This window comes from Bactrocera neohumeralis, chromosome 4 (assembly GCF_024586455.1).
Source record: "Bactrocera neohumeralis isolate Rockhampton chromosome 4, APGP_CSIRO_Bneo_wtdbg2-racon-allhic-juicebox.fasta_v2, whole genome shotgun sequence".
In the NCBI taxonomy this organism is placed as follows: domain Eukaryota; kingdom Metazoa; phylum Arthropoda; class Insecta; order Diptera; family Tephritidae; genus Bactrocera; species Bactrocera neohumeralis.
In genome coordinates, this window is record NC_065921.1 from 32,397,425 (window position 1) to 32,409,682 (window position 12,258).

The 12,258-nt window shown below is 33.5% G+C and overlaps 1 protein-coding gene across 2 annotated transcripts; it reads left to right on the forward strand.

Annotated features, from left to right (window-relative positions):
• Nucleotides 1-625: 625 nt before the first annotated feature.
• On the forward strand, nt 626-11,417 carry LOC126757232 (centrosome-associated protein 350-like). 2 transcript variants are annotated; one of them, XM_050470960.1, is made up of 7 exons: nt 626-837; nt 903-1,825; nt 1,888-3,900; nt 3,954-4,180; nt 8,205-10,413; nt 10,484-10,679; nt 10,743-11,417. In XM_050470960.1, the coding sequence occupies exons 1-7, from the start codon at nt 774-776 to the stop codon at nt 11,324-11,326; spliced, it is 6,216 nt and encodes a 2,071-aa protein (XP_050326917.1). In that variant the 5' UTR covers nt 626-773; the 3' UTR covers nt 11,327-11,417. The 2 variants fall into 2 exon arrangements, with proteins under 2 accessions (XP_050326917.1, XP_050326919.1); XM_050470962.1 differs by having other exon boundaries at nt 927-1,825.
• Nucleotides 11,418-12,258: the final 841 nt, after the last annotated feature.

Sequence of the window (12,258 nt, forward strand, 5' to 3'; positions counted from 1 at the left end):
TAGTAGTATTTTCTATGGATCACCCACAGTAAAGCGTGGACGGGTTCTATTTAAGAAAATGAAATATATAACCGAATTCTAACTGTATATAACCCCTTAAGTGCCGTTTTTCGATGTCAGGTTAGCAGTCATCTATCAGTTAAGTGCTGGTTAAAAAAAGCCAAGTTAAAACAACAACCCACAAAGTTGCATTCCAACTCGATTAAAAACAAATGTAGTAAAATAAGATTTTTATTTTGTTGGGTAAATCGATCTTAATCGGACAAAAGGCTTTAACGTTTCCAAAAACTTTGCGAATTTCACATTTTCTGCAAAATTCGACTGAGATCGCAGAAATGACCTTTGTGAAACAATTACTTTAATGATTTATTTATCGTTGTAAGGGTAAAAGTTTTATTTATCGAAAAAACGAATATTATTACGTCAACCAGAACTTAACTGACAGTTGGCTGCTAAATAGATATTGAGAAAACAGTCCTAAAAGATGTTTCTTTTCTGAAGTGTGGTGCCGGTATAATATTAGATGATGGCATGTATACTGGGTTAAACATTTTTAAATGCGATTTGTCAGCACTTTTGGTTAGATATTTCGGTTTGTTGCGCTTGTATTTTCTTGTGCGTTGTTTGTTACTATTATTATTATTATTTTTTTTAATATTGTTATAGGTGGATTAATTTTATAGATGTAATCTGTTTATATAAACTTAATAAATGCAAAAATTTGTATTATTTCGTATGCTAAGACGAAGTATAAATAAAAAGGGAAATATATAATGAGCGAGCTTCAACCGGTTTGGAAGAAAGCCGAAGGTGCAGTTAAATACTACAAAGATTCTGGTATACTATTAATTTTTTGTTATACGTATTTATGTTGTACTTCAGAAAATATCTTTTATTATTAGATAATGAGAAACATTGCATTGCAGCAAGTCCAAGACAAATAAAAACACAAATTGCTAAAATTTCTTATACCATGAAAACTCCCACAAAGAAGAACAAAGCAAAGCAGCCTCCTCCAAAAGATTATTCAACAGAATCTGAATCAGAAAACGTAATTGAACCAGCAGAACTTGAAACAAGAAAAATATGTTCAAATGATAATACAAACGTTGAGTTTATTGAAATGAAAAAGGAACGTGATCAAGAAATTAAAAATCTGAACACATATTTAACTGAAATTATTAATAATAATCCTGCAGATAAAACAAAATTAACTGAAAACGGTAAAGCAGAAGTTGAGGTGGAAAATAACGTCAGAAAATACGATCAAATTGTTCGTAGATGTAGGACAGAAGTTGATTTTCGACCTGTGGCGCAATCCGAACGACATTTAAAAACGAGAGTAGTATCTATAATTAGATCAAAGTCCAGTCATCCACCGGACACTAAATCGCATGAACTTCTACCTTCAGTTGCCCAAAATGTTAAAAGGAAATCTTACAACGTTGAAGAAGCTCGAAAGTTTTTAAAAGATCAAAAGCGAAGGAGACGCTTTCAACAAGATACATCAGCCTTGAAAGTAAAAGGTGAAAAAACTGCTATAGAAAAGGAAGAAATAAAAAAGAGACTTGAAAAGCTTCGTAAAAATTCACGAGCAATAATTACAAAAAATGTTAATAAGAAAAAAAACTCCCCCGTTGCACTAGATGACAGAAAAAGAAAAGAAATTAAGGTTGATCCTGACTTACTTAAGAATATTGATGTAAAGGAAAATAATAATGGAGAAGCATTCAAAGATTTAAAAACAGATCCCGTAATTGAAAAAAATGAAGTTGGAATATCAGATATTTGTCCTACGCCTCCTAATGATAATGTAATAAAAAATGTGGGTATAATTATTTCAAATAATTTTTAATATATTTGATGGAAATATTTTTTTTGTTACAGGCTGAAGATAAAAGTATATCTAATAGTAACCTTAAATCGATAATTCCCGACCCAATCAAAGAATTAGGCATACCTTTCCCAGAAAAGCGAATTGGATTATTGCGCAAGCCAGAAACTAAAGATCATTCTTTTAGTGCTATAAGAGAATATAATTTTGATAAGGAAAATATTGCTTTAGAAATGTTGAACCCAAAATTTGTCCAATCAGTACCCTTGGTTCCAAAAACAACGAGTAATGACAAAGAGAATGCAAAAGATCGAGAAGAAATACGAGAGGAAGTTACATATCGAAAGCCCACATGTGATTTATTACATTATTTGCACGCGGATGAACTTAAAAACCCTGATCTATCGAAAGTATATAAGGTTGATTCCAACAGAAAAAGTTGCGACGAAAGCAATTCAAAACGCGAAGGTAATACTAATATTACTGTAAATAATCTTCCGTATTGGTTAAAGCCAAGTACGGTACAGATTTATCCATACAATTTCATAATGGCCGTAAGACGAAAACTTGAAGCCCTTGCAGATGTAAGGCAAACTACTAACCAAATCCATATAAAATCTCAAAAAACCGCTAATTCTCAAATTGCGGATAAAACATCTTTATCAAGATTTGATAGCCTTAATCAACCACTTAATCAAAAAGCCGATACAGCAGAAAGTAAATATTCGGAGGGATCACTGAAAACTATTAAAACAGACTCAGAGCGGATATATACAAATTGTAACAATTCTAATATACATCCTACACAATCTCAATCGGAAATCAACTCAAACCTAAGCTCAATATCAGTGCAATTGCTTCAATCTTCAAATAATGAATTGAGAACATCGTCAAATAAAACAAATAGTAATCCACTAACTTATGCGAAATCGAAAGGCTTTGCACTGACGTCAGAAGATGACACTACCATTTCCAGTTCAATATTTAATAGCCCAGAACGAATTATTCGCCAAAGAAATGACACTAGTAAAAGCAAAAGTGAAGAACTGCATAGAGCTATTAGTCCCCTCTCCTTAGAACGTGTGGAAAACTTGACCATAATGTCAAGCAAAAAATTGAAAACAGCTATTGCAGCGAAGCATGTAAACCCCAACAGGGGTGATGCACAAACCTCTAAAATGGAGCAAAATTTGTCCCATAACCAGAGCACATCAAGAGAAATTGATTTCAATCAACTTCTAAACGACTTCAACCGTAGTTTATCACAGGTTATTGAAGTTAATGATCGCCTTAAAACAACTATTAATAAATCTCATGAAATTTGTGGGACAACACATACCGAAAACAACAGTATAAGAGAAGCTGATGACTATACCACCGATTTTGAGAAATGTTCTAGCCATCGAACAAATAATTCTTCAGATGTTCAAAATGAAATCGATTTGCAGAAGGCTCACATCGAAAATTATTCTGAAAATGAAATCTGTGGACTTAAGTATGGGGATAACCAAACCTGCAAGGAAGCAAAAAATACCATAAAATTCTCCCATGAATCGCAGCAAGAATGTGATGAACAATTAAACAAAATAATAAAATCAAAAATGAACTGCATAAGTTCGCGAAAATATGGATTAAGTAAAGTTTGCTATGAATCATCTGAAATATATTCAGTAAATGGAAAACATAACACGTCAGAAATACAAAATCAAGAAAATTCTAAACGCGCAGAACATTTAACTGAAACTCTAATTTCCACGAACATTTCCGATGAAAATGGATGCGACAGCACATCTAATATACAGGAAAATATTAGGAGCAAGACTGAAAACGAAAATAAACAAAAAGTGGAGACCCCAAAAAAGTCTACGCTTTCAGAAAGAAAAAAAACGTTTACTTCCATAAAACATGAAGATAGTCCGTATCAACAAAATTTTTTGTCTGAAAATATTACGGCAAGCCATAAAATTTTAGAAATGTTCGATTATTCCAATCTAGAAATTTCCTTAGGTTCTGTAAAGAACGACAGTTTATCGGACTCTACTTGTAGCTACTCAAATGTCGGCATGGTAAGCATTTGTTCTCCATTGTAGTAATGAAGGCTCTATTTAAATTTTTTTAGTATGAGAAGTTAATAAGAAATGAAACAACCAAATCAGAGCATTTGACCGCTTTATTAAAAATGAGGGAAAAGGCTTTGTTTGATCGCACAAAAGGACAAATTGCTTGGTTAGAAGTCCAAAAAGAGCGTTGCAAATCAAAGGGTTTACTTTTGCAAATTGCGGCCATTAAAAAGAAGCAACGTGGAATTTTGCTAAAAATGGAAAAGGAGCGCGAAGAAATCAAGAGGTAAAAATGAACATTTAATAAATTGTACATGTCATAGCAAAAATATGATTATTCTCTCTTTTATTTATATATTATTTAATTTATTTTTGTTTTCATTTTGTGTTGGATACAATTTTTACAATTTATTTACAATTCTTATTTATGTATAGCTAAGAACGAAAGACTAAACTCACTTTATTAAAAAAAAAAATCGTTCTGAAAAACATGGTAAATTGAAAAAAAAATTACACAACATTATTTGTTCGTTATTTTTGTTGTGGAACGCGTTTTACCTTTTTTAAATTGCGGAATTGCGAGTTACCCCCTTTCCATACTAGACTTGCATATTCAACACAAACACTCCATTACACTCGCTTATATACAAACATATGTACATATATATGTATACATATATGTCTTTTTCTGTATCTATAGTTATAAATATATTTTTGTTTAAAGTTTCATATGAATTTCTGCATGTATCTATATTTATGCTCACAGGGTGGTGCACATTCAGCACCAGTATAAGAAATCTTCCAAATCCATTCATAAATTGTTTATCGAAATGGGGCATTCATATTTACATATCTTCTAAATTTGCGAAAGAATTCTCTTAATACGAGTATATTCGTATTCGGCCGACGTTTCGTTTCTGATTATCCAAATCGTTTGTATTGCTCCCGCAAAGACGCTAAACATGGAAAGTGCTGTCGTGAGTTACGCGAGAGGCTCGAAGTTGTTTAGTGTTGTGCTTGCTTTCCGGTGACTGGAACAATAACAAAACGTGTGTAGTAGCACTGACGAGGGCAGTCTCGTTGACTTTTTTTGTTTTTATAAAATGCCTATACACTCTGAAATAATGCGAATCTTTTAGTGTGTGTCTGAATTTGAAAATATCTTCTATAGAAACGTTTAGATGTATATATGACCGTTCTTCAAAAAGCGTAGTTAAGTTCTTACTGTGAGAGAATATGTATAATATTACATATATATCAAATTGTTCGTTACTTTCTGAGAAATATTTAGTAACATTGATTTTCGCAATAGCTTGAATTCTACATAAATTCAACTGGTTTTAAGACTAATTATATTTATAAATAAGTATGTAGGTAGGTGTATGTGTTATAATTTGTATAAAACGATTTCATATTCATAAATTCAAAATTTAAAGCAACAAAGTGTTGAAATGAATAAAATGTTTTGTTCGTTTGCTCTAGATGTTTTGCTTTTTACGTAAACAGTTTACATATGTGTTCCTCATTCACACATGTATGTATGCTTGTATGTATGTATGTGAACAAGTGACGATATTGGAATTTAAATTATCATTGATACGGCGTGCTACTAATATAAAAACATGCAGCCAATTGGCGTCATGAATACCGCGCAAGTTTTGAATCGCTTCTCCGACCTCCCAACAACCCCCCCTTGTACAAAATAAACAAAGGCAAAATTATATAGATATTTTAGTGAAATCTTATATTGAACGTTGACTACTAATGCCGTGTGCTAAATGGAAAAAATCTGAAAAATCTGGCAGATAAAGGTGAAATTTTTACGTTTTTCTTGGTGACATACATATGTTATAATATTTGTTAATAATTCATTATTATTAATTTGTTTATGTTATTATGTATTCCATTCAATACAAAAATTAATACAGAATTATTAAAAAATTTATAGTTGATTAACAGGTTTTAATGTAAATTTATTTATGTAACATATGTAAGTATTAAGTAGCGCCTTAGTAGCCTAGCACGTTGCCTAAAATTCTCAATAAATAACAAATCTTCAAAGTAATAACTTTTTTCTAGTTTAGTTAATTTTGTTATTAGCTTTTCTTTTAATTCATTTTACGAATACATTTTATAATTTAAATAACTCGGCAAACATTCAAACGATGTGATTGCGCTTGTTTTTAACTTGAACTGGAAACATTTTATTTTCGATTTGCCACAGCAAAGTGTAAAATTTGTTTACACCATATGAAATTTATTCACTCAAACTCAACAAAGGAAATAATGTTGCCTTCTTCTTCTTCTTAATTGGCGTAGACACCGCTTACGCGATTGTAGCCGAGTTAACAACAGCGCGCCAGTCGTTTCTTCTTTTCGCTATGTGTCGAAAAGGGGGGTCTCTCATCCCAGGCTGTGTTTTCTTTTTCATTGGAATTGTTTATTACGTGGCGGGTCCCAAACCCAGCGCACAACCCTATGCAGGGGATGTTTCGCCTTCTCACATTAGCTCGCCTTCGAACGGATGTTCTTAGGCTACCCAGAGGATACTTGGTCAAAGACCGGAAGTAGTGAGCTGCTTGAGCCATGTGTAAAAGAATCGTTTCTGGCCACTCCCAAGTGAATGGCGATCAGAGAACTTTCCTCACTTGCGTGAACCTCTACACATGACTCCATCCTCCATGTTGCCTAGAATAATTAATATGTACATACCAAACATACATATATACATACATACATTTTTAATAAAATTCTCGTCATTGTTCAAAATTTAAATAAATTGTTACAATCTATTGTATGAACATTTCACAGCCCACATACATATGTATGTATGTATGTATGTATGTAGTAACTCAACAAACAATTTATAACCGACCATCTTAGAGCAATAAATCGCATGTATGTTGTGAATAAAACTCCAGAATTAAAATAGATACATGAAATATGGCACGATCCGCATTGAAATAGCAGACGAAAAGTTAGGAGCGAACTGCCTTAACTTAACACTCCTGGTTCCTGTGACGTTATCTGGCCGCTTTTTCGTTCTGCGGTTTGGGTGGTCGGAGGCGCCCCTTCGATACACATCTGCTTCCCCACTTCCTTTTCATTTTGTGAGCACTCCCCGTACAAGCCCGTTGCGACTTCATCCAATCCGAGCAGCTGAGACTACTGTGGGGGGTTTTGGTGGTGTTCGCTTCAACCGCAGCGGTTGCAGTCGATGTCGTTGAGAGCCACTACATGAGGGTATGTCGTCGTCATCGTCGGGCATACTCCTCAAAAGAGGTAATCGTTCTTGGAAAACATTTTTTTTTTTTAATGATCGAAGTGGGATAATAAATACACTTTTAAAACCACTGCACCATAATGGCTAATTTGCATTCGTTAATTGGGAGCTTAAACTACAAAAGTATTCTTCCCTAATGTTTATTCAGTTTTCGTCTTTATTCATCAATTACATTGTTAATGATTCCCATCAAGAGGAAATTGTCTGGAACTACGCAATTATAACTGAGAATTTATTATTGCTACTCTTGTACCATGAGACCCTTGTCTTCTACTTCAGCAGTAATGAAACCATTTAATACTAGCTTTGTACCAAAATCTTCTGACGGCGTCTCACCACCTCGGTGAGAATTTATTTGTATTACGCTACTTAATTTTTAGTTCGAATTCATATTACTATAGTTCAATTGAATTTGCACGTCAATTTGAACAATAAATGGACATACATAAGTATCTTCAATTTAAAATTTGGGCACTGGTAAAATTTTTTTATGTTTAATTTAATTAAAGACATGCAATATTCAAATCTTCGCGATGTCAACGTCAAAATATGTGTGTACTAAGAAAACATTATAAGTATATTGTAAATTCTAGTAAGCAAGCGCGTACTTGATTGTAGCCAATCTGAAATATTTTCTTATCAGGCTTTGTGATTCTCTTTAATATGAAGATAAAATTCCATTCCAAAACATGTCATAGGTAATTCATATGTATATGTATATGTTTGTACAAATATTAGGGATGCGCTATTTTTGTCTTTTAATCGTTATATTGCGCATATTGTTGTTCAGCATATATTCGTTCATTTTGTCCCAATATTTACACATTTATATATTTACAATTCCAATCAACTCGGTTTGATTTATCAATATATATGTATATTCTATTTCAAAGCGACAAAATTAAATGTTAATATGTAAATTAATGGAAGTTAAAATTAGAACACCCCTAAAGATTCTTAGGCTTAGATATAAAGTAATTTATCACATATGTATAATATAGGATTTTTATATAATATTTTGCTTTAGACTACTACAATCTACTACATCAACAAGCTCAACGGAGTCAACATCGAACCGTGAAAATAAATCCATCGCTCCCCCGTCAAGAAAGCCCATTAAGAGTGTGGTTCCTCAGAAAACCAACACAAAGATTTACCAAAGAATTTCCCGATCCGATTGGGATGAGGAAAAGTCGCCCACCTTACCGTCTACTCTAGTGAGCAACATTGACAACAAAGCATCAGATTTATCGCAACAGAATATTAAAGTAAAAGTGGATCGTTCGGAACCGGTAGTTCGGGCTAATTATACCCTTGAAACGTCCCGTTCTCTTGAGGAACTTTTGAAGAAACGCGAATTAGATTTACAACGTCGTCGAGAGCATGTTGAGCGATTGATGCAGTGGCATCGCCGACTCGATCAAGAAGAAGCTGAGGTTCTACAAATGGAGAACAAACTACTTAGATATAACACTCATAAAAGTGAATCTAAAAATTTTGCCGCTGACAAAACAAAAGTACTGCCTCAAGATCATGCTGTCACAGTCCCTCTTAATAACTATAATTCACACGTAAGAGTTCAGCGACGCTTAAAGGAAATCAACAACAGTTTAAAGGAATTAAATAGCATATCAAGTACGCATACTACGGCAGGAAGTAACGAAGGAAGTGGAGAAGAAATTGTAGTCGATGCGATTGATTGCGTCCGTACAACTGGTGCGAAGTTAAACAAATTATGGCGTCGACTAACCTCACAGCAATTTGAAAAATATGTGCCTGACAAACGCTATGAACTTTCAAAAACAGATTTAGAACATCTATACGAGGCGGCTAAGGTAGCAGTTCTTAAAGACTTTTCACATAATGAGAGTAGCTTAGCAGCTGATCTTCTGGAAAATAGTATTTTTTCTTGCGACCAAGATATATTACCAACTCAACAATCGTTACAACAGCAAAACCAACTAAAGTCAGTTTTGGTGCCGTCACTGAAATTGTGTACCAGCTCCGAATCTTCTGATAAAGAAGGAGAATCGTGTGGGGATACATCCGTCAATTCTTTACAACGCGATAATTACAGTCCTAGCATTGCTGCAGAAAAATTTCAACACATTTCAGCGCGCAGTTCGGGTTCTGGCACCCTTAGCTCTGTTGTTACACAATCGTCGTCTGAAATTAATATATTATTAACAAAAATTACGTCAAGCATGAGAAACACAATTTCTAATGTTGGCTTAGTTCGAAGCCTGTCCGACGGTGTATTGTACTCTAAAGATCGTTTACTCCAAGCCGGCAAACAAGAATCACTAAACATATATAAAGAACAATGTGCAGAGCTGAATCAAAAAAACTCATCGGGTTTAACTGAAAGCCCTTCAAAACAAGTTTTAGAAAGCCATCAAACACATGAGAATAATAACTGTGGTACGGAGCATGTATTTGCACCAGCAGCACTGAATTATAAAAATGTTTACATGGAAGAAAAAATGGCAGTTCAGAACAATATCCCCAATATTAGCAACAACAAAGCAGCTAATGACGATTTAAATGTTTCTTCGAAGCAACAAGATGTTCTTAGCAGCTTTCACCATAATTCGGTATGTGTTAGCCCTAAAATAACAACGACGCAATATCAAATTCCAAATTATAACAATAACAGCAATAGTTCATGTGCAAATTTAGACTCAACTCAAAATGATAACGATAATAGCTGCAGCACATTTACAGATTTAGACTCAATTAAAAGCCAACCTTTAAGCGACGAAGATTCGTTTAATTCGAAAACATTTATAAGTCAGCCAAAAATGTTTGAATCTGATGAAGCTGCTAATGCAAATTGTGTCTCCAAGTCATATGATGATGATTTTGAAAGCAGTGGCGAATTAACACAAATAGATGATTTATCATTGCCTCATTTTGAAAGTATAGTTGATGTGTCCTTTTCTGGAGATAATGAGAACAACTCGGGAGTTGAAAACGTGGATTTAAATCATGGTGAAAAAGATAATAAGGAGGTTTTATCTAACGTTTCGGAAAAACCCAGAAATTCGCAATCCCAGCAATCTAATTCAGAAATCGTGATAGGCCCTCCACCGTCCCAAACGCCTGCAGATAATGTACGCTTACCAGCACTGGACAGCAACAACGGGTCCTCAGCATCAAGCTCAATACAACTTATGCCTGACATTATAAATGAACTGGAGATACGCCGTTGTCAACAAATACTAATAGAACCCGAGGTATATACCATAATTTGATATTTTATTAATGCATAATACTAAAACTAATTAAAATGTTATAAATTCGCAGAAAGTAAAACAATTTGATAATGTTTCAACTGTTTTACCGTACATGTATGTCCGCGAAATTCCCAATAAGCCCCCACCGCCTTATGTACCTCCTGCTCACGGAAGTCCAATGACAACTATATTTCCATCAGAGGAAAGAATTAGAGAAATAAGCTACCGACGAACACATGAATTGTACTGTGAACTTCTTAAGACTGGTGGGTATTTGTTTGAGCGTCTTAGTATCGAAATATTTATGCGAAAATGTTATCTTTCTTTAGATTATATTACTAAAACTGGTGAAAAATTGCCTACAGTAATGGATGAAAAAATAACAAATATTTACGAGCGCATTATACTAGATATTTGTCGTGAATATCTTGACGAGCATAGTGAGGTTTTAACACAAGGAGATCCTGATAATTTCCATACTCAACTGGCTTTCTTTAATCCTCCAAATCGGTTACACTGTATCCAAGAGTCCATATACAAAGAAGTTCGCCGATGTCTGGCTATGGACAAAACATTGAAACGACGTACACCAATATATTCAGTGTATGGTCAAAGAGCAAATCGTGATCACATTGGTAAAATTATAATCCAAGAAATGTATGACGAAGATGATAAATGGTGTAACTTTCATCGGGAAGAAAATGAAGTGGTCGATTTAATTATTTCCGAGATGGTTGGGAAATGTCTAAATACCATAGCAAAGGAAGTTCTAATTGAGGAAAATGGAACTGTTGATATCACATGTAGAGTCAAAGAAGTTGCATGTGAGGGAGATGCAAAAATATGTTCTCATGAAACAGAGTTAAAACAAACTAATAACAGTGTAGACCTCAAAATACATGATGCACAATAAATAATGTTTTTCATGAAGTACCATAATTGATACGGCATATTTTCAGAAATGCATTGTTTAATAAAAGCTAAAACCCCTATTACAGTTTGAATTTCAGTTGAATTGATGTTAGAACAATTTAAGATATCGATCAACCAAACTCTGTTTTTAGTATTACGAAATATATACGACTATTTTCAGTGAATATTTGAAAGACAAATAGCAGCTGAAATTGTTTAAACCTAAAATTAAAACAATTCAATTCAGTAAATATCGTAAATGGTGAATAAATATTGATTAGTTTTGATTAATATTATAATGAAGAAAATTCCCAACATCAAGTTAGCATTGCCAATCAAATGCCATCCATTTAATGTTTGTGCGTTTTCTTGTTGACGATAGTTATCAACAATGCGGTGGAAATGATTTGAACATTGGCACACTGTTACGCTAACAATTTAACTGGGTAAATTTTAGAATAGCATCCCGGGATTTCGGGGTTAAAATGGGTATGTACGGATGGAGGAAATCCTCCAGATTAAGAAAATATATACATATAGTTGCCGCTGACTTATGGTTTTTGAGATATTTGCATTCAAAGTTCAAAAATTCAACTATTTAAGATGCGTGTTTCTCCCATTTATAATAAGTTTTATAGTTATATGTTTAACTTTTATATCCACTAACACTTCACTAATTCGTTTCTAACCATTTATTTTATATTAAATAATGCAAAAATAACTTTTGTTCAACATTTAACTTTTGTTCACAGAATAACAAAAGTGTGCTATATCAAATAAATTGTCAAAATTGTCCTTAAAACCCTTCTCACGGCGCTTGTAAATATCTTGCATTTTTTTTTTAATTTTTTGCAACTCCCTCCAAGCATGGTGAAGATCCACAAGTTTTTTTACACTCTCTGGTAGGTATTCTGCCTTTTCCCAAAATATAAT

Bases quoted from the DNA above. Each gene is read 5' to 3' on its own strand.
- LOC126757232 (XM_050470960.1), top strand. From the start codon at position 774: ATGAGCGAGCTTCAACCGGTTTGGAAGAAAGCCGAAGGTGCAGTTAAA. The intron at 10,414-10,483 runs GTATATACCATA...ATAAATTCGCAG, and splicing joins AAATACTAATAGAACCCGAG to AAAGTAAAACAATTTGATAA. The intron at 10,680-10,742 runs GTGGGTATTTGT...ATCTTTCTTTAG, and splicing joins CTGTGAACTTCTTAAGACTG to ATTATATTACTAAAACTGGT.